General features: G+C 40.0%; 1 protein-coding gene across 1 annotated transcript in view; it reads left to right on the plus strand.

The window, feature by feature from the left end:
- Positions 1-23,476, plus strand: part of ADAMTS12 (ADAM metallopeptidase with thrombospondin type 1 motif 12) — a 140,561-nt gene that overhangs the window by 105,282 nt on the left and 11,803 nt on the right. Inside the window, exons 16-20 of the mRNA XM_088157029.1 lie at positions 634-775; positions 6,991-7,117; positions 14,537-14,747; positions 16,753-17,901; positions 22,680-22,832. Coding sequence (XP_088013155.1) covers positions 634-775; positions 6,991-7,117; positions 14,537-14,747; positions 16,753-17,901; positions 22,680-22,832 — 1,782 coding nt within the window. The remainder of the gene's footprint in view (positions 1-633; positions 776-6,990; positions 7,118-14,536; positions 14,748-16,752; positions 17,902-22,679; positions 22,833-23,476) is intronic.

A 23,476-nucleotide genomic window follows, 5' to 3' on the forward strand; every position in this document is an offset into this window, starting at 1 on the left:
CCACTTTCACAGTTTGAATGTGTAGTGAGAAGGCAAAACTAATGAGTGCACAGTCTTCACTTCTAGTACAATTGGGAAGAAGAGTAAAAGTTCATGGCTGAAGTCTTTTATCCCTTAATGATGTTTACTTTCTCCCTCTCAGGTGAATTTGAGTGCCCCTTCACAGTTGGAATTTTTCTTCTTTATTCAGAAACACTGAAAAATAATATTAAAGCAGTGTCTGAATAGCGTGTGTAATTTTCTGACTTAATGGTCGTTTTGTAATAGCTATTTCAAAATGTAGGAAAATGTTAATTTATAATGGGGCTAGGCAATAGTTCTTAATCAGCACCATAGAGATGCTTTGGATGGATTTTGCTTTCTCTTGTCTTATAGTCAATGGAATACCAATTATGGTGAACCATTTATTCCTGTGGGAATTCTGTGTTTGCAGAAGTGCATGGTAAACAGTTGTGTCTTTGAAAGATTCACTTATGCCACTGTTGACATAGAAGTAGGAATTCTGCAAATCTGCTTCTTTGGATTGGTAGCAGAGTCCAATATGGGCAGCTTTAATTCTTCCAGTTTCTCATTTTGAAAGCTTTTAACCAGTAGATTATTAATTAAACAATTAATAAACCCCACTCTCTCTAGCTACTTTTTCAAGAAACTAACCCTGGAATCGAGTATGAATACACTGTACGTAAAGAAGAAAGTAATGAGAATGAGATTGGAGAGCCAGAGTATTTTTGGCAATATGGAGAGTGGACAGCCTGCAGTGTTACCTGTGGAAGAGGTAATTCCTCACTTCTTTTTCTCTTACTGTTTGCCTTCATTACAGATGTAGTCCTCCTCAAAGAGGTAGTGTTCTTTAATCTGCATTTGGTGGGAAACTAGATCATGTGGTTACAAAAATAATGTGAGGAATAACTTATTTACTTTGAGGGTGGCAGAGCCCTGGAACAGGCTGCCTGGAGAGGCTGTGGAGTCTCCTCTGGAGACATTAAAAATCTGCCTGGCTGTGATCCTGTGCAGCTTCAGGTGACCCTACTTTAACGGGGCAGGGGGGTGCTGGGATGGTGGACTGCATGATCCCCAAAGGTCCCTTCCGACCCCAGCCATTCTTTGAATATTTCTGTGAATAATGTGTTTTGACATCTAAATAAAAAATTTTAAAGTTATGTAAGTCAAATAGGTTTCTAAAACACCTGCCTTGAAATTCTTAGCTTCTGTTAATCAAAATAAGAAGGTACAGTTTTCTTTCCCTCCTAATTTTTGTCCATGCTGTTCACCATAGCCCTTCTTTCCAGCAATACAAATTTATGACCTACTATTGTTTCCCTATTAAGTCTTTTCAATATAACTACCAAAAATTTTCTTCATTCCTGTCCTGCCTTGACAAGCAACAACTCTTTTTTGTGCATTGCTCAATAATTACTTAATTGCTTTCATCCTGAGAATTTCAATGTCTTTGCCATTTTGGCAATGGCTTGGGCACCACTGCAGTTGTATTGTAGTTCTGTGCAGCACATTAAACCAGACAAGCAGAATGATGATTGTGAAGTAGGATTTAACAACAGGTCTAGAAGTCGGCTTCTGGTAACTCACACAGAATGCTAGCAGGAGAACTTCCCCTGAAGTAGCTAGCTGCAGTTTTCCCAGAACTGTTGCTCACTGGGTAAATTGTAGCCCTGTGTACTCTCTTCGGCTAACAGTGTGAGGTGGCTTTGTTTTCTAACTGCCACATGGTTTACTTTGAGAACTGTGGTATGTGAGTTTGTTTCAGTTTTTATTTACTAATTTACTTCCTCTGTTTGCTGCATTTGTGCTCTTAATAGATTTTTTTTTAAATCTTATTGCCTTTGTATAAGTAGGAATCATGTGTTTCAGATAAGATTATGGACTTGATGGCATCACTTGGAAGAGATGCATCCCAGTTCATGAAGGGCACAGACACCTCACCAGTTTTCTGTATTCCTTCACAGACAGATGAAAAGAAATTAATAAATCTCTTTGCTCTGAGATACAGATGTTAGAAAAGTAACTGGTCAGGTGTAAAGAAGGATGAAGTTTGATGATGCAGTGATGCAGTCAGGGTGTTGTCTCTCCCTCCCTGCCCATTAAAACAGATAATCCTGGCACAGAGCTCCAGTGCATCACTTGGAGCAGAGAAGTCTGATATGCCAATCTGCCTGCAGCTCTCTGCAGATACACTTTTTATTTGGTTGTGCTCTGGGCCACTGGAATGTGGACCAGCATCACTGCTCATAGCACCATTATGGGTAGAAAATACCTGCAAGATCATGGAGTGCAAGACACAACCTTGGCAACTAAACCATGGCCCCAAGTGCCACATCCATTTGTTTCTGGAACACTCTCAGGGATGGTGACTCCACCACTTCCCAGGGCACCCTTTTCCAATGCTTGACAACCCTTCCAGTGAAGAAGCTCTCCCTCATGTCCAACTGACTTGCACAAAACTTCCTTCTGGCTGTGAACAATGCGATTGATCTTAGGTGAATGTTCACTCTGTTTAAATTCAGATCTTATTGCTGTTGCCAGTAACACACTTGTACCAAATCACTGGCATTTGAAGTGCTCTGAAAGGTTTATAAGGTAAAAGTGCACGAAGTAGACAAGATTGTCTTCTGCTGTGGGTGTGCTGCACAACAAGTCTTACTGAAGACAAGCCTACAGAGAGATAAATTAAAAAATCTGTAATTATTTAGCCTAATGTTAGTAGTAAATAGCTTTTAAAGGTTATTGCAATTACCATTTGGTAAACAATAAACAGATATTTTTAGGATAGAAAAGGAGGACGCAGAAAGATGAACTGTTGAACTAACTTTGCAGCCAGTGGGAGAAACTGATCCAAGAGAACTGACTTCTATTCTCTTGGCAAACCTGGACCTGCCAAAGAGCCAACGTAGGTCCTTTCATCACCCCTGGTCAAAACCACAACACAATAAATCCAAGTATACTTCAGCCTGTGGTAGCCACAGAAATCAGTACAATACCAACAAATGCTTTCTGGAGCCAAGAAAGAAAATTTGCATTAGGGAATAACAAATTGGGCTACAGGCAGAGCAATATACTAATGCAGTCCTAAGAGAAAAAAATATTATTTTAGCACTGTGATGCAGCTCCTTATCCATGGGAAATGTACCTGGAAAAAGTCCCAGTGCTGAATAAGACTTTGTAGAGTGAAGCTGTCTCTTCCCAGACTGAATGCAGAGTAGCTCCCTGGACACATTCTGCCCCAGACTCTTGGCCTCAAGGTAGTACCCTGCCATGCCCTGATGCATATCCTTCTCCAGCTCCCATCATGTGCTCCCATCTGCTGTAGTGACAAAGAAGGCTCTGGCCAGTCTACTGTAACACCACTGAATGGGGAAAAAAATACTCTCTGAAAAATCAATGTTTTCTGTGGCAAGTATACATAGTACTGTATGCAGGGAGAAGGACAACATGTTGCAATACCTGATACTCATTTGCAGTGTAGAAAATACACAAGTAATTACTTTGCAATGCAGTTAATGCCAAACAAGCACCAAAGGGGATAATTTGTAGTAAAAATCAAAGCCCTTTCTCTCAGTGCAGGACAACTTGAATCTCTTCCTACCATTTGCTTTATGCTGAAAGGAATTTCCTTGCAGCCAGAATGTGTGCCCACTGGTGTCCTGCAAACTGCTGCTCTCTCTGGACAAGAGCTGTCCCACCAGAGCCTGCTCTCAAGGCAGCAGGGAGAGCCTGTAGGCTTTTTTACATGCAGATTAATTTAAATATGTCACTGAGGTTTTTTTCTAGACTAGCTACCTATTATTCCTTCTTTAAATAAAACTGGAATGGGTAATGTTGGAATTACAAGTATAAATCCTTCCTCCTTGTCTATAACTTTCATCTTGCTTCTTAGAACCAGCTTAGAGTGGCATTGACTGTAACAAAAAGTGTAGCACAGCACAGCTGCAACTAAGGGAGAATATTAACCAACATCAAAAATTTGTTTCTCCATGGATAATATTGGCAATTGGCAGATTTTCAAAGCTCTGTGAAAGGACTTTAAGATTTTTTGGGGGGTTAACTGTTAATTGTGCCCTCTAAATCCACCACTTTTACAAAGGCTGCTTTGCAAAATTATCTCCAAGTGTTCCTAAACTTGCAGTGTTGATTTTAGAATGCAAAAGTCAAATGTTTCCATTCACTGTTGTGGGTCTGAGTTTTATAGCACTGAGAATGTAAAGATTGACACTTGTATTCTGTGCATAACTTGTGCATGCACAGAATATAATTTGTTCATTCAAACACAAAGTGAACTCCTTACAGAGTATCTAAGGGTGTCTAATTCAGACAATTACATGTTCAAGTGAGCTCTAAAATCAAATATGTGTGTTTGTCATACACCTTTTATACACTTGCTTATGATCCTTCATTTCTGTTGTTTACAGCCCAAACTGAGGGCTCTGCAGCAAAAAAATTTCTAATCCCTCTCTCAAAGACCTTTCACACCCAGATGACTTTGCATTGGTACCTTTCTTTGCAAACCAAGTGAGATATCAAGATCTGTGTGGGTCAGCCACACATCTAATGAGTCCTGCATTAGGGATAAAGTTTTACAGGAAAGTAGGAAGAATCACTGAGCAGATTTAGTGAAATGAAGATTATTCTCTGACCTGACAATTACCTTTCTTGGTTTCTCCTATCTTTCCCAGAAATACTTGTTTTTTCACAGAACTGAGACAGTACACACCAGGTGAACTAATCACCATTGAGGTCAGAGAGAAGTCAAAGTGGTGAAATGAGGAAAACAGCTGCCACTCAAAGCCCTTTAGAAATAACGTTTAGGTTTCAAATATTACTGCGGTTTCACTATATTGAGAATTTTTAATCTGTGGCTTAAATAGAATAATACCCACTGAAGTTGTATAACTGTACATACTTGCTAAGGCAGAGTCAGTAGTGACTAGTTGTCTACTTCTGCAATGTTTTCTACTTCAACTTGCTCAAACTGATAAAAAACATTTCATTATGTCATAACATGTAAACCTACATTTATATGTGTGTATTGATATATGTATGTAGGATTCCTTCCAGCTTTGGAGCTGAACTACCAGAGATTCTGAAACTACAGTGGGAGTTCACATAATTTTCATAAAGAATTTGATTGTTAGAATAAACTATTTAATAGATGTCAGCTGTTCACTTTATGAGAATGTACAACTTCAAGGCAAAACTCTTGCAAAGGTTTATAGGGGCTTTGAAGTGAATTGCAGCAGCTGAAATGACACGGAAAATTTATCAAAGCAAAAGATTTCTTGTTGTTTGCATTTGGAACAGCAACATAACATGATTTTGAAAGGGACAGAAACGTGTCTGCGAACTGCTTTGTTTACAGCTAGCAGGAAGGTTGCTGAATTTTCTAGTCACATTTATACCAGAGCATAAGAGAGAGCACTGCTCCCTGGGAATTCTACACAGAGCCAGAAAGCTTTCTCCTGTTTGAAGTCGCCTATGGATAAGAGATCACCATGTCCAGACTTACTGCAGTCTTGTAGCAGCTTGCACACCATGGACCCTGGAGCTTGAATGCCTCAGTCTCTTAATCTTCCCTTACAGGTGACACTAATCACTGTTCCACAAGATCAGCCTTCATATCTGACTGGAGCAGAGTCAGTCATCAATCTTTTGCTTTAGTCAGTAATTGTTTTATATGTCAGTCAGAAGTCTGAAAGTAGTCAAAAAGTGAAAGCATTTCCTCACATACCTGATATTCTCAGGTGGTAAGAAAAAGGATATAGGTTTCCATTGTTTTCTATGAAATGACCCAAATATACATGCAAAACTCTCTTCTGTTTGGTTCAGCCAGTGCAGGATTAATGACTGGATTTGTTGATCCTACAGGGCTTTTCTAAACTTAACATTTTTATGATCCTATGAGTAGGTATATTGCAGAGGAATATATTACTATTTCCAATTATTTTCTATAGATTGCTGTTCTTCCACATAGTTTCCCACACTAGTTATTAGGAGGCCTGAGGAAAGGAAAAGCTTGTTTCCTAAACTTACTGCAAAATAATCTAACACTTATCCTTGATGCCATGATAACAGGCCCTGTGCATCCCAGGAGAAGGATAAAAGTTCTAGAGATGCAGGGATCTACCATCTGTGTATTAATGGCTGTGAATTAATAGCACAGTTAATTTAATGAGAGTTAATAAATGCTTTTTCAGTCTTTTTAGTCCTTAAGATTTGCTGAGACTATTTTAATGCCTCTGTATCAGTCTCACTGCAGCTTTTCAAACTGTAATATTGCAATACTTTTGTTTACATTGGCCTCAAATTATTAAGAGCTATGTGGGAAGCTGGAAACTGGCTTTCTTTAGAATCACACTAGGTTAATGTAGTATTTTGGTTCATGTTTCTTTCTGTTAAATGAGTGGAATTTGTAGAAATGGAAATGTTAGGAAATAACCCAGATTATTTGTTTGGATTATTTCTGTGTGTCTCTTCCTCACTGTGCTTTGCCTCTTGTGCTGGATGTTGTGTATTGCTTACTTAGAAGACTTTTTTCATCACTGATTTCAGTTCAAATGTGTACCAAAACTTCTTAAAAGTTGAATTCACATTAGGAGTCAGAGGGTTATTGTGTGACTCTGGTTTGTGTTCTGCTTAAAGAACTTTCACAAGGACTAAAGGAAAGGTCAGCAAACCCAGGCTTGCTGTGAATAGCCTGGTGCTGCTGTGTTTTCTGTTGTCTATGAGTAACTCAAGAACCTTTCATAGCCATTTAAACCTACCTGATGGCCTGCAGAAGCCCTTTTTGAGACTAACAAATACCATAAGGAAAGTGCTTTCTAATATGTCACTTGAGCTCTGATCCGATCCAGAAGAGCTCTGCTTAACCTCTTCAGCTTGACTGAAGGATGCACATACCTGTGGGTTTCTGCAGTTGATGCCCAGCCGGTGGGGATGACTGCTCCTTTTTTTATTTGTGTGTGTGTGTGTGTGTGTCAGGGGTGCGGCGGCAGATCGCTCACTGCGTGTGGAGGGGCAGCGGAGCCACCAGGAATTCCTTCTGTGACCCGGCCACGCAGCCCCACGGGCGGCAGAAGAAATGCCACGAGCGGGACTGCCCGCCCAGGTAAGGGCGCTGGGCGGCTCTGGGGGTGGCAAGCAGCGTCCTCACTCGAAGGAAGGTGTTCCCGGAGCCGGGCTGGCGTGGCAGCCAAAGCCTGCCGTGGTGAGGGCTGCCACGCATTGCAGAGCAAGGTGCTGGAAACCCCATAATAAATCAGAAGTGAGCCATCCTGAGAGGTTTCTAAGGAAAGTAACTGAGCAGAAATGGCAGAGATTGTTTTCTCATGTATGTAGATACTATTCTTGTTCAGTTTGGGTGCAGTTGTGCCTGAAGATCATATAGGTCATATATTTAAAAACTCTATTCTTGGCTTAGCTCAAGTGAGCTAAAAAGAATTACCTTGTGTTCCAAAAACAACTAGCAGAGCCTTTAGATGTTTTTTCTCAGTATTTTTTATACTATTTTTTTCCTTTTTATGAGAGATGACGAGTAGAAATGCCTACTTCTAAAACTAATTTTTATACTTTCTTGGCAACACAGTATTTGGCATTTTTTTTATTATGTTCCTTCTTATTTTTAGTTTTGAGTGAAGTGCAGTTTTCTTCATTCTGTGATCACATGGGAATAATTCCTTCCTTTCTCTTAACATTGTCTTAATTTATATTCATCTCTGTTTTTTCTGTACTACCATTTTAACAAATAGGGTAAGGAAGACTGAACATTCCAGGTGCTTGCAGAACTGTGGGCTTGTACAACAGGCACAGATTTGCTGGAAGAGATCAATATTGGTTTTTGTTTCATGCTTTAGGTACCCTGGTTTTATCTTCTATTGTCTTTGAAAGTTTTTTATCATGTTCACAAAGGTACACCAGTAATTCTGGTTCAATCAAAATCAAATTGAAGTAGCGAGCCCTTGGAGTTCATTGTGTTGTATTTGCCAGCAGTGAATTTAATGAAACTTTGATGTTAAAAGTTCTGCATGATCATTTGGTTTATTCGTTGTTTCCAAGTATCTTCTTAACAGTATATGGTGCTTCTCTGGGAGTTACATCTTTGTGCTTGCAGCATAAACTACTAGCATTTCATAATTCTTTGTAGATTGCCAGGAAATCAATTGACAGTAGACCAAAATTTTTAATTAGTTGACTAGTTAAGAGATGAGGTGGTTTTTTATGGCACAAATTGTACTGCCATTTTGAAAATTCCAAATTAACTCAATTTATGCCATTTGTTCTAAGTGACAGCATTATTCAAATCTGCTCTTCAGAAAGTGAGGAAGGGGAATTTGTCCCTTTTTGAGTAGATTAGAGAATATCATACATAAACCAAACTTTTCTGCAGAGCAGGCAGAAAAGATCCTGTGTGCTGACAGCCTGTTATGCTTCTTGAGCTCATTCTGTGCTGCAGTGGAAATCACAAGTCATCCTACTGGGGACAGCAAAATCATGACAAAGTGCAGTGCAGGAAAACCATATGTATTTAATTCTAGAGCCATGCTGCACATTTATTTCTCTCTTAGTCACACAAAAGTGACTGTAGGAGCTTGACCAAGGGTCTGAGTCCCTGTTCTAGCTCTCAGCAGGGCCTTCATGCCTAAGGAGGAATTAATCAAACACAAATCAGATTTCTCTGTAATGCTCTTCCAGCTTCCAACTGGTTTTAATTCAAGGCATTTCCAAAGGTTTTTATGGCTCGTCTAATCAGTAACCTCCAATGAACCTCACTCATCCAGCCTCCCCCTGCAGCCTTGAAAAACTTCTCTTATATACAACTTCCTCTGCAAGAAGAGCCATGGCTCTAGTGCCTGTGTGAAGCACCACCACATTTTAACTGTTTTGAACGTGGTTCTCAGTATCTTCTGTTGGTGGCCCTGAGTTCTTGTGTCAGAAGAGATGGCAGCAAAGAGCAGATTATTACTTACTCTTCCCAAGCCCTTCCTTTTGTAGATCTGCTTTCTGTATAGTCCCGGCATGGGGTTAGTTGATGTTCACTTTTCCATGGCATATGTGGCACCTCTAATCCAGACAGATGGTTACTAATCTTCCTTTGAAACCCAAGAAGACAACTTAGGGCACTTTGTTGGTTCTAAAGAAACCTGAATGCTGGAAGCAGGTGTGACCCACGTGGCATTACACGGGATAAGTGAGAGCCCACGTGAAGCTGCTGAGGACAAAGTGTTCAATAGAGAGGTGGCTAAATTCTGTGATAGAGGTGAGGGCAGAGATGTTAAACACAACACTGCAGGAGACCTGTGTTTAGTGCTGCAGCCACAGAACTGAAATAGTTGGATGACCTTGCACTTCTCAAAAGTGAACCATGTGCTTTATAGTACATTCTGTCCAAAAAAAGATGGTTTTTCCCTACTAAATCCCACTGATGGAAAACAGGCTGCTAGGCCACTAAATAAGAAATAGATAATTTATCAACCAGAAGCTACAGAAAAAGAATAATGTGATTGTGGCTGTCACAAACCAGATCTTATCTCATTAATCCATTTCAGAAAGTGAGGTGTAAACTGTTTAAATTACAGATTTCTGAGAAGCCTAAGCCTTAACATTCTTGTTTTTCAGTCTGATTTGCTCTGTATTTATTTTATTCTTCTTATTGCACTTATTACTACACTCTCTTCTAAAATAATTCAGAGGAAAATTTAAAAAAAATTAAAAATATCACAATGTATGTATGACATGTTTTGATTCAGAGCAAAATAAAAATATGTTTGGACAGCTGAGAGTTAAAATGTCATTTCAGTGATATTGATTAGGTGCAGTGCATCGAGATTGTAGCATAAATGCATGCTTTTTTCCACATTGTGCTATGGAGTATGGTTTTCAGTTCAATGTTTTTTTGGTAGGTAGATATTTAGTCCCATAGGTGTTAATGTTAAACTCAATGGATGATACTTTAAAAAGAGTGAGATTTTAACTACTTATAACATTGTAAATAAAGTTTTGCTTTCCCCTGTAAAGAAAATTGTCTGGAGCCTTTTTAATTTGACTACCCACTTGAACAGAGTAAGCATAAATAGGTTATTTTACAAGTACTTGGAATCTCCTGCTTTTTAGCTGCTGTTATTGTGTTGTCCTGCTTCCAGACTGCTTACTACATTTCCAGCAGCATAGTAAGAATAGGAAATATGGTTTCTATTCCAATGCACAGAGTGAGAATCTGTGTGCCCTGTTGGTATTTGATGTGCCTGATGTTAGACCAATAGATAATGAAAGCCAACAGTCTCTCTTTAGATGTGACATGCCATGATGGGAAGGAGGGAACATTTAGCCCCATAGCCCCAAAATCATGTGCCACTGCTTTTTCAACAGGATTCACATGTCTTCTAGGTATAGGTGAGGACTATGTTGTAGGATTTTGGGCTCTGCCTAATTTGTTACAAGCCTTAGAAACCCAGTTTGTGAGAAAAAGATAAATCTTACTTAAGGCAACTGAATGCCACCTGAAAGAATGAGATTTTCTTCCTATCTCTGTCCCAGGCTTAATTGCAGAAGAGCTGAGCACTCACACCTGCAGCTCAAAACTGCCTGAGCTTATGTTTTTCACCAGACAGGCTGCTCTCTTATTTTGACAGTCTGAGGAAAATTAGTGCTCATGAAAATTAATTTCCTAAATTGTGCATTTTGCATTTGTTTGTTTGTTTGTTTGTTTGCTACCACAATCTTTCCATGCCATGCCTGCCTGTGGAGATAAGACAGTAATTTCATTTTGCAGAGATTTGTTGATGCATTATAACTTAAGAACCACTCAGTTGATGTAGCAGTAAATGTCAGAGGTAGAATCAGAAACCAGAGGCAGGAACAAGTGTTGTTGGTGACTCTCATGAGGCTTTAGTTTCCATCAACTTGTCCCAGTCTCTCACCAGAGTCTTCAGCTTGGCTGGGAGATCCAGCAGCTTGGTCATTTCATCCCAGAAGTTGTGTATTTAGAGCTGAGATTGCTGTGTATTAATGGCTGTGAATTAATAGCACAGTTAATTTAATGAGAGTTAATAAATGCTTTTTCAGTCTTTTTAGTCCTTAAGATTTGCTGAGACTATTTTAATGCCTCTGTATCAGTCTCACTGCAGCTTTTCAAACTGTAATATTGCAATACTTTTGTTTACATTGGCCTCAAATTATTAAGAGCTATGTGGGAAGCTGGAAACTGGCTTTCTTTAGAATCACACTAGGTTAATGTAGTATTTTGGTTCATGTTTCCTTCTGTTAAATGAGTGGAATTTGTAGAAATGGAAATGTTAGGAAATAACCCAGATTATTTGTTTGGATTATTTCTGTGTGTCTCTTCCTCACTGTGCTTTGCCTCTTGTGCTGGATGTTGTGTATTGCTTACTTAGAAGACTTTTTTCATCACTGATTTCAGTTCAAATGTGTACCAAAACTTCTTAAAAGTTGAATTCACATTAGGAGTCAGAGGGTTATTGTGTGACTCTGGTTTGTGTTCTGCTTAAAGAGCTTTCTCAAGGACTAAAGGAAAGGTCAGCAAACCCAGGCTTGCTGTGAATAGCCTGGTGCTGCTGTGTTTTCTGTTGTCTATGAGTAACTCAAGAACCTTTCGTAGCCATTTAAACCTACCTGATGGCCTGCAGAAGCCCTTTTTGAGACTAACAAATACCATAAGGAAAGTGCTTTCTGGATCCTGGGTGTGTGTTCCACAGTCATGCCCAGTTTTGGTTGTGCCTCTGCAGTGTGAGGACACAGCAGAAGCTCCAAGATGAGCAGGGTTTGGCAAAGCAGTCACTCAGGTGCTGCTCTCTTCCCTGTGGTTCAGAGCCTGCTCTGGGGCATCCTGTACCAGAACACACAAATGGACCTTGGCTGTTTTGCCATCCCTGCTTTGCCTTTGTTCCCCTTTGGCTGAGATGCCACAGTTCAGGTCCTCAAGCAGAAACCATGAAGAGACAGAGGCACAGGTGATTCCATGTCAAATTTCTTACTCTTGGATGTTTAAGGCATATGCATGCCCCCTAGGATGAAAATAAGAAAACACAATATCAAAAATTCCAGTTAATGATAAGAGTTAACTTCCAGTTAAAGCAAATTTTTTTGAACTTACCTATGCTGAGTGAGGAAGAAGTCTACAGAAAAAAATTACCTGTCTGACAGTAGTTTTATTTGGATCATGAAGATGGAATAGAATAAAATCTTAATTCTGGGATTTTCTAACTGTGGAGCATCTGACTTTTTGACTACCTCCACAGCTTTTAAAAAGTGTTTTTTGTGCAACAGTTAATCACACACCATTACTGCTGCTCAAGGTTCTGTGGTAAGCTCTGATAATTTATTGCTTCGAGTTTGGTATTTCAACATGCCAATTGTTAAACCCTCAGTCAGAGCCGTTTGAAAATGCTGAGGGGGAAGAGGTGTCAGTTTAGCATATCCGTACCTGGAAATATGTAATCTGGTCCCATTAAAATTAATAGGGCAATTCACATATTTATGTTCCATTTGTGCCAAAATGTCAGCAATTTACAAGATTATAGAAGAGATAAAATTATAAAGAAGATGCAAGAGATGATAACAACCCTGAAATGGCTTGATTCAGTGGTGATAATTTACTCTTTTTTATTGCCGTGTTCTGCTGAGATGTACTTACTTTTTCTATTTACTTGTTAGAATTCCTTTGTTGTTTGCAGATCTGGAAGAACAAGAAACAACCTGAAGGAAGGCAGGAGGAGGAGAAAGATATTTTGGGTGTTTTTTTAGCTTTAGAGACCTTACCACTGGGTTGTGGTGGAGGTGGACTGCATTCTGGAGCAAAGCAGTCAGTGCCACGAAGGGCTTTGGGGAACTTAAAAAGAAATGCTGTATGTGTAGATCACTAAACAGGAAGAAGATGGGTGTAGGTGCCACAGAGAGGCCCAGATGGCTGCACAAATAAGCTGTATTGTAGCTTCATGGCTCTGAGTCTTGGTTGTTTGGGTTGTTTTTTCTTCAATTATTAGGAATAGATAGCAGTGTCTTCCACATCAGCATCAGTTCATATGCAATGGAAGTAAAAATGAATTAAGGAACATGGAACTACAGTGGGAAGGGGAGAGGGATTATCAGCAAGGACAAAGCATAAAACCTGTTATCAACCTGGATGCTGAACCTTGATATATTTATCAGAATAGGATTATTTTGTCTCTAAGCTCATGAACCTTAAAAGAAAAAAAATAGAATACTGTTAGTTGTAAGCCAAAAGCAATTTTTCTGCTTTTTTCTTTCCTAGAAAGATTTTTTAAAATATATTCCTTCTTTGTTTTCATTATAAGGCTTTGTTGTGACCTCCTTGAAAACTCTGGAACAAGCAATATTGTTTAGCAGCTTTTGTAGCTTAGAGTTTAGAACTGGCCCAGATTTTTTTATGTAGCAGCCTGAAGTTGTGTTCTTGCTTAGGGAATGCTTAAGTGAAGGAAAAAGGCTTTTGTTGGTTAGATTTTTTTTTCCTTCTTTTTTTTTTCAACTGCAAAGATAAATCTTTAGGTAAATGTCACAGTTGATGCCAATGCTTCTCAAACTGTAGAAACCCAGAAATTTTTGCTCCCCTTTCTTATCATGGAAGGCAGATACGCAAGTGCACAATCTGCTCTGGGTCAGCATGAGAAAAAATAGTTGGATGATGCTGGAGAAATGCTAAGGTGACCCAAAGGTAAAGGGAACAGCTCTTGTTGCTAAGGTGTTTTGCACCTTGGAACGTTGGACCTTCTAATTGCACCTTGCACGTTGGAAAATGATGTTCTAGAGTTTGGTGGGAAACTGCACACCACAGTATGGAAGACTGAATTTAATCATGACATTGACACATAAGGAACTCATTTCTACTTTGTGAAGGAGTGAAAAGTCCAGCCTAGGACAGACCTGGATACGATGTGCAGAGGGACAGTGCTGCAGGGCACTGATCCCACACAGCATAGCTCTGACTAACCTGTTTTTGGGGCTGTGTGCCTCACTGCTCCCCCTAATGGGAACAGCCCTTTTTGAGGAACCCATACAGAGAGCCAGTTTGAGTATTTGTGCAGTACTGGCTCCCTTTATCCATTACACATGGGGAGAGGGACCTTTTCCACCTCTCTGCTGTCATTACAGACTCCCCATTCATTCTCATTCGTTAACTCTTCTGGACTGAGGTAGCAATAAACAGAAAAACAGTAGGATGGAGTAAATAGATTACTTGTTTAAGTAGATTTGCTAGCAGTTCCTTCAAATTTGGATTTGAAGGACTGCCTACTCAGTAGATTTTTACACTTTATTGAAGCATAAGCTTAGTGCCTACTTCTGTCTGGACATCTTGCCTGCTTCTGTCTTTCATTGACTGGTACTAGAGCACAGGGTGGATGGGAGAGCTTGAGTGATCTGAACTTCATGTAAAGAACATGTATCTGAGCCCAGATTTTAAATTACTGGTTCTTTTTCTTGCTGTCTCTGACCTTTTCCTTGATGCGCTTGTACTGATTTGTTTTCTGATGTTTCTCACCCTGCTGGTTTTCAGGTGGTGGGCAGGGGAATGGCAGAAATGTTCGACCACATGTGGCCCAACAGGCCAGAAGAAGAGAACTGTGCTTTGCATCCAGACGGTGGGATCTGATGAGCAGGCACTGGATGTCACAGAGTGCCAGCACCTGCTGAAACCAAAGACCCACCTGTCATGCAACAGAGATATCTTGTGCCCATCTGACTGGACAGTGAGCAACTGGACTGAGGTAAATGCATGTCAGCTGAGGCACTGAACTTTTTGTCAAAATTACCTATTATAGTCAGCAGAGAGGACCAGCTTCCTGCTGTTTTAAATTTTTTTCAAAAATACTTTTCTGTTGTTTAATGTGTTCACAAATCCTTTATGCAGGGAAAAAAAAAACAGCCCTGCTTTCTAAAGACTTTAGGAAGTGTTGCATGTTAACTTGCTGAGCTTTTGGGGACTGTAGAGCACAGTGTGCTTAGTGCTGAAGAGTCTGTGTGAGAGCAATGGCTGCTGTGGGCCAGACTGGGGGGTTGACTGCTGTCACCTCTGTAGGTCAACAGAGCATTTTTAAATTCTTTACATTCATATCTCTTGCATCCAAGACACTGCCTTTTTCCCCATAGCTTTGGGCACATATGGGAATTGTTCAAAGCTCCACCAGAGGAGGTTCAGGTTGGACATTGGGAAGCATTTCTCTCCTGGGAGGGTGGTCAAACCCTGGAACAGGATGTCTCCAGCCTGTCAGTGTTCAAGAGAGCATTTGGGCAATGCCCTGAGCAGCGTGCTTTGACTTTTGGTCAGCCATGAAATGCTCAGGCAGTTGGAGTAGGTGATTGCTGAGGGTCCCTTCCAGCTGTAAATACTACCTTCCCTTCTTTTTTAAAACTCCTCTCTCATTTCTCTCATCAATCTTTTCTTTCATTACACTCACTGTTATGAGAACAGAGTCACATACTGAACTAAAAAAATCTTTTGACTGTATTGGATTGGTTTATGCTCACACACCATCATCACAGAATGTTGATTGTTTTGTTAACCCCCATGTTTTAAATACCTGTGAAAAAATAGATTAAGCTTACATGACTAGTGGTACAGTTATGTAGGAATGGCACACTGCTGGTGCTCATGTGCTGTTGGATTGTATTCACAACTTACTGACAAAAATACATTTTTGTACCTGCAGAAACTGGAGAGAGAGTATAGGACAGGCTATTTCACTTGCACAAATGACAGGAGCTAATGAACCCATCTACTGTGAGGCTACTGTGGTTGCTTTCCTGCTCCTGTTGCTGCAGAGCTGATGTTACTTTACAGCTGTGAACAACAGAGTGCCCCAGCAACACAAAGTCACTGGTGTTTCTACTGCCTCATGACCCAGACTAGCACTAAAATGAGTTAGATGTGCCAGGAGCAAGAAAGTCCTGGCAAAAGGAGAGTTCATCACTTCATGTTGAGCACCTGGTTAGGCTTCCTTGCATCCTAGGAAGAATTCTTCTAGTAGGCTTTTTTGGAACATCTCCATTCCTACTCAACCAGTCATCAAGCCTTAGTATCTCAAACCAGAGAAGTGTTATTTTACAAAACCCTTATTGGAGTGACAGCGGGCACCTCTGGGCCTGAGGATGAAAAGCATCACAGGAAATCTGGGTCTCCTTAGCTCCCAGCACCCTTTATACACAGCAGTGCTTTCCTTTATATAGAAACCAGGTTAGCTAATTACTTTCAGTAGTCTCTAATTGAGAAGAGACGTGCTAGAAGCACTGGCATCAGTTCATGGTTCTACTAAGACTGAATGAAAAATCCATTTCGTAAAGTCAGTGAGGGTCTGTGAGCTGCAGAGAAATTACACCACAGTAGGTTTGTGACACTGGGGCAGCACTGAATCAGTCAGGTATGGGTTCGATTCCAGATTTTTACTCTGTTTTTTATAAACCTGGTGGAAAACGTATTGGCTAGATAACTTTGTGAGTCAGTGAAGAAATCAAATTCTGTCATATTACTTTGATATTTTGTCTTTATCATGTAGTCTTTTTTCACTACTATTTCCTCGAGGTGACATTTACTGTCAAAAAATTTGGAAAGAACTCCATGGTAGCAGAACATCACTAGAATGAAACGCTTGTTCTTCAGGAAAAGCTTTGTAATTGATTATTTGTCATGATGCTTCTTTGTTATAAACAAATACCATCTGCATTCTGTGCAATGCAGTGAAGAAGGGAAATATATTAATTCTGTTTAATTTGCAGTGCACAGTCACTTGCGGTGGTGGAATCAGGACTCGTAATGTCACTTGTGCCAAAAATAATGATGAGCCATGTGATAGTTCCAAGAGACCAAACTCTAAGGCCCTGTGTGGTCTTCAGCAATGCCCTTCTACTGGAAGGTTTCTGATGCCCCCACAGGCACCCAGAAGAGGCAAGATCATAATCAGAAAAACAACTGCTGGTCCTGAACGGAGTCTTCCTCGCAGAATACGCAAACCAAACCCCAGGTTCCATACAACAACAAAAACACCCAAGTATGAAAGTGTAACTCCCTGTTTGCCTACATCCTCTGGTTTGGTAAATGTCTCAGGAAAAGAGGAAGCAGCCAACAGGACATTACAAAATAACTTTGCTGAATCAAGTGATGTTTACAATTACTCAATTGTTTCTACTGAAAATAGCTCATATCAAAATAATAGTTCATGGCCTTTTCATAACAACTTAAGAACTGAAATTATAAGCCATGCTGAAAACACTTCTAAAAGTGAGCCAGTTTCTACTGCAGAGAGGGAGATGCAAAGAAGTGAGGACACTCCTGTTTCCTCTTTTACCAGTAATCCAGAAATAACTTCCAGCTATGATTACTTAACTGAGGAATCTGACAACACTGATGGGCCACTTGGAGTCAGCCAGAAAACAGCTGATCTCTTTTACAGCACAGAACTCAATCCTGAAATCAGGACCAGAAGCACAACCTTGGACACTGCCTCTCCTGTGACTCAGAGTGAGAGTGTGACTTCTCAGTCCCCACCAGCATCTCATCACCGAGACCCTTCCGTGCTCAGTCCTGTGAGCAGAGCAGCACAAGGGCTGGCATTTCCAACAGCAGCAAACTATGTCAGTCTGCAGGTTGATGTGCCTGTTGTAGAGGTAACTACCCCACAAGCACTGGTTACAGAAATGCCCACAGAGCTTGGTCGTGCACCAAGAGGTCAGAGTGACCACAGAGAAGAAATAAAGCTGCCTGACACCGTGACTACCAGCACACAATCCTCAACTCTCAAGCATGCTCTGAACAACCAAAGTGCAGCATCTGGGGGTGTTTTAAGGAATGTCACAGACAACAGCCATGTAATAACATCCAATAGTTTACCCAGTGATGCCTACTGGATAGTAGGCAACTGGAGTGAGGTAAGTTATTTTTTCTCTTAAGATGTGGAGAGTGTGAAAAGCTGTCTGAAACACTGCTGAGGAAATGAAGCTTCTTAGTTTGTCACAGTTTTCTGAAGTCAGTATCATACATATGAAATACTTATCACAAAAAAAAAGTGGTAACTTGGGATATCTAAGATTAGGTTGCTTATGGAGAATGAATATAGTCATCAAGGGGCCTGGCCATATTTTACAAACTTTTATTTAATACCCTTCCCACTGTAAATTTTATTTTTATGTAAAGAAAGCTCCTTTTATGCTAATAGATTTTATATTCTTGAACTCATGATACCTAAAGTGAGAGATGTTGGTATCTGAACTAATGATCTCATTTTTTGATGGCCTACTTTTACCAAGCTAAAGAGGGTCAGATCTGGAAATCTGTCAGTGCTGATCTGCCTGTGCCTCAGTATTGATGAAGAATGCTATCAAAGGTCTCTTTCTGTGATCTGTTGGGTCTTGGGTCTGCTGGGAGTGATTCACAATCACAGAAATGCAGAAATTCAAGGCCCAAAAGGACAGCATGAGATGACTAAGTGTATTCCATGTCAGTGTACCCCATGTCAGTGTATCCCATGTCAGTGTATCCCATGTCAGTGTATCCCATGTCAGTGGAGGACCCCGAGACTGGATGCAGACAGTGAATAAGACTCCTGCTCTGTCCCCAGTGCATCAGCACTTGTTGAGGACATGCACTCCTGGTGGCATTTGAGCTTTCATCTTGTGCCTTCCTGTGAGAATGGCCTCAGCTTCCCCTGTTCTAGTGGGACAGATGAAGCATTCCCTCCTGCACATACCCCTGCTTTTAGATCTGCTGGGGTGCAAGACCCTACAAGAGAACATCACAGGAACGGTTGTGGCCCCAAGCCCCCAGAGCCTGAGCAAAGGCCAGTCATGCAGAGATGCTACAGTCTGTCCTTATCATTCATGATCCACCTTGAAATATTTTCCTTATACATAGCCAACATCTCCCATACTGAAAATGAGGATTCTCTTTTTTTATATGCAGACTTGGAGGAAAATTATCTTCTTAATAACTCTTTTGGGGTCTGACATCTAAATTTTTTTTAGATTTTCCTTGTGTTCTCTAAATATGTGGGGACTTCTTTGTTCTTGATTCAGTTTCATGACGTATTTTTTCAGTAATGTTCATTGTGGCCCCAGTGGACATATGGCGTATAAAATTGAATAGTTACTATCATTTTATTTATTACCCTCTTTGTGAACGCAGAAATGAGATTTGTCTTGTTTTGTAACCGTCTTGCTTTGATGTATTAAATTTGTGGTCCATTTTAAACCCTGGATCCCTACTACAGTATTTCTAGATCAGCAAAAGTTCTCAATTACATTGGGGAGCTATGTATGTATGTATGTGTGTGTGTATATGTATGTCTGTGTAGATATACGTCTGTGTGTGTGTGTATGCATAAAACATTTTCCCTAAATGTGGTATATTTTGCATCTATTTTTTAATTTCAGGGTACTGCTTTCTTACTTTTTTTACGTATTTACATTGCTTTCTTACAATTTTTATTGTGGAGTGGTGTCACTGAATTCAGATTCCAACATTCCTGCCTGTTCTCCCAGCTTGTCATCATCTTCAAATGTCTTTAATGCATGCTGTGTTTCCTCATTCAGTTAATTAATGAAAATGCTGAAGAGAGCCTGGCTTTGGACAGAGCCCTGCAGGGCCATGTGTGAAGTGTCTGTTCATTTTGAAATTGAACTGCTGAGAACCACTCTTTACATTTTTTCAGTTAGTTGAAAACCAATCTTGTTATTATTTCACCTAAACTGTATCTCCATGTGCTAAAAGAATGCATTGCACAATCACCTAAAAATGCATCACACCAGCCAGCTCCTTATTTTCATTAAGCCATGCTCCCTGTCAGAAAAGGATATTAGACTCAGTGATTAATAATCAGATAATTTAATAATATTAATGATATCTTTAATTAGCTATTAAATGTACTTAATTAATATTTATTATTATCAACAACAATATATTAATGATTATATAATTATTATTAGTTGTATTGTTTCTTCTAGATAGTTCCATGGGGGCTTTTCTATTGCTTTATCATCTTCGTTAGTATTTGCCATTTTTATCTTGACTTTTTAATAATTTGGTTTTCATCTTCCTGTGAAGTCAGCTTGGGTGAAGTATTCCATTAGGCCACAGACAGGACTTTTTATTTTCCTAGAGATAAATTGAAAGATGTTCTTATCTAATTCTCTGGGATGTTTCCAATCTGTTGTAAAAATTGATTCTCAACAGTTTGAAGATTATTGAATGAACACTTGAATGAATGTAGAGATAGGGTTAATACGTTTGATTTCACAGAACTGAGGAAGTCAGTTTGAGGATACTTAAAGGATACTTGCATCTTACTTTGTTCTTCTTTAATAATTTAATAATCTTTTGCTACTCTCACTCAAGCTGTTGTTTGTTGTTAAAATAAACTTTTTGGGAAGTGTGGTACATTGAACTTCATTTTTCAGGCTTGAAGAAATGGTGAAAAAGAAAATTTATGGAATCTCCATCTCTGGAGATATTCTGATGTCATCTGGACATAGTTCTGAGCAACTGCCTCTAGGTGGCCCAACTTGAACAAAGGTCCTTTCCAATTTCAACCATTCCATGGTTCTATTAATAAAGTTAGCTATTCTCTTTCTCATTAAATAGTTATCTATTTCCCATGCACACCTTGAGTCTGACATTCACAGAATCTTTTCTTTTTGTTCATGACTTTTAATTAATTTTCAGTCTACAGTTTTCTGACTTCATTTTTGCTCTTTCTGTTTCCCCATCCTTAGAAAATCTTTGAATCTGTTTTTAGATTACATCTTTCCAAGGCATTGGTATTTCAAGACCACTGCACCTACTCTGATGAGTGTCTTGCTGTGCTCTTTCTCTTTCAATAGCTGCCAATATTTTGACATTGCTTTGCTCCATAGGAGATGTCCATATTAGTAAATAAATAGTGACAAGAGCAGTGTTAGTCACTGAGGTGGAAGGGTGTGACATGTCCCAAAACAGGGCTGGCACTTGTCCCCTCAAGGGAAAGCACTAATTTGAGTAGGGCAAAACAGTGCCCAATTCCACTGGTGCTTGTCCGTAACTATGACTTCCTTTCCTACTACTTTCCTGGGCCATTCTGGGCTCTCATTTTTCCCTTTCTAAGAGCTTTCTGGGTAGCAAAAATACTCCATTACCACCAGATCATCTCATTCCAATAGCCCTTTTGCTACTGGTCCCGTAAAGTCACCTGCACTTCATCCCCCTGTGACCAAGATCTACTGTGCCAAGAGGGAATCTTGGTTCCCAAATGACAAAGGGAAATGTAGTGTGTCTTCAGAAACTTATGTAGCATCAAACAACAGTCAAGAAAGCTAAGGCTTTATCCTAAGACCATTCGAAGTATCATGCCTTTCTCTCTTGACCCTGTGCCTGCACACAGCAGGGTTTGAAAGAATCCTGCTGTTTCACCTTCCTCAGAGAAGAACACAAATCTTCCTCAGTGTGATCTGCCCTGCATCGTCCATGGAGCCATCTTTGCTCTTCTCACGTGTGCTCAGAATGGGGCTTTAGTCAAAGACTAAGCATCTCTTTTTTAAAGTCTTGGTGTTGTCAGACTGGTCTAGCAAAGCTGGGGAAGGCATCAAGCCATCAGAAGGCGAGACAAGGGCAGTCTGTCCTTTCAGTCAGAAAAATTGTCTTCGATAGGTGTGTCACTAGGCAAAACTGAACAGTGGTAAACAGTTTCCTTTAACAAGACCTTTGTGGCCACTTGGACACACATCCCAGGAATCCCCACGAGATAAAAAATCTCCAGTATTGACCTTTTTTTTTTGCCTTAGCTTCAGCTTAAGTTTCCTTATTTTTCCAACGACACTTACTCAGTGTTCCATATTTAACTTTCCCACTTCCATGCAGGGAGTTCAAACCGCACAAGAGCATTTGCTCCCTTCATCATATTTCTGACTTAATCCAAGATTATTTGTGCTGTTTCTCATGCCAGCTGCAGGCTGCTTAGTGTTTGTTGAATTTGGCTCTACATGTATAGTTCACTGACCCACCCTTTCTAAGGCAGAAAAAGGTAAATGGGTGTCTCCAACCGCTTTTCAACCCCTCCTGCTTCAGAATACAATGACAGTGTTTGGGGGCTTTTTGTGAGGAGTGTGTGCTCTTGGGATATGGACTGAAATGACAAATATTCTCTTTCCTCAGACAGAAAAGTCCTCTCAAATGTTGAAAACACTCAGCCACATCCTGAATTAATAATTTAGAGAAACATTTTCCTCTACAATTTTCCTAAGATTCCCACATATTTATTTAAGATTTTCAGCATCATGCACTCAATTAGCTGACTATCTCATTAGCAGTATTAGGACTAGAGAGAACAATGCTGAAGATTGGATGCAATTACATTTTGCTTTGGATCCCCAAAGATAACAGAAGAAAACAGTGGAACAGCTGGTACAGATTTAGAATGTCTTTGTAAGCAGGAGGATACCAAAGAAAAGAAGTGCATAGTCAAAATCAGGACTGGTATAGTCTTAAGAAACCAAAAAAAAGCCCTCCTTCAGAATATTAAGCAAAATTTAGGTGAATTTCAAATATTCTTTTGGGTATCTCCGATAACATATGTAATCTAAAATGGCTCTAGATATTTATATTTAGGTTCCAGGGTTGTTTCCAGAATTATGTACTAATGTTGAGTTTGCCTCTGGGCTTTCCTCTTGCCCTTGTGCAGTGCTCTACGACCTGTGGAATGGGGGCTTTCTGGAGACATGTGGAGTGCAGCAGCAGGAACACATCTCACTGTCAGGACATGAAAAAGCCTGATCCTGCAAAGAGATGTTATCTCCGCCCATGTGCTAGCTGGAAAACAGGAAATTGGAGCAAGGTAACTTCATTCAGAGCTGTGTGTGAACAGTAAGCTTGCAAATTTCAGTGGGTATGAAATTCTAAATACCTCATTTTTAAAACAATTATTTACTCAGTGAATGCATACATGATTCCCAGTTGACCATTCAGCACTAATTTCCTGACCAAGTTATATCTGGAAACACATCTGCTGTGAATTTTGTTCTTCCTGTGGTGGGTTGTGCTCATTAACTCTTGCATCTAGAGCCAAAGCAGGACTCACTGCACATCCTCTATGGAGGTGACAGGGCGAAGCTGGACATGGTTACTTGTGGCTTCTCTTTATCTCTGCCTCCAGGAGCATATCCTAATTTTAAAAAGCAGTGGGAATTTGGGAGAGGGAATTGTCATGTTCCTATTCACCATCCCTTGTCACCATCTGTTATATGACATGGTCTGCTCTTCATTCACGTAAGCTCTAAGGTTTACATTAAAAAAAAAAAAAAAAAAAAAAGAGAAAAGAAAATTGTACTGGAAAGAACGCCTGCTATGTGCAGGATTCTCTTTGGTCCTAGTTTTGTACCCATGGCCTGGTCAAGAAACAGAAAAGTATCCAGGGTGCTAAGTGGAACCCAAAGAATTGTGCTTGAGTCCCATTTTGGTATTTTAAGCTGTTTAAAGAAC

The sequence above is a fragment of the Sturnus vulgaris genome, chromosome Z (assembly GCF_052056855.1).
Source record: "Sturnus vulgaris isolate bStuVul1 chromosome Z, bStuVul1.hap1, whole genome shotgun sequence".
Lineage (NCBI taxonomy): Eukaryota > Metazoa > Chordata > Aves > Passeriformes > Sturnidae > Sturnus > Sturnus vulgaris.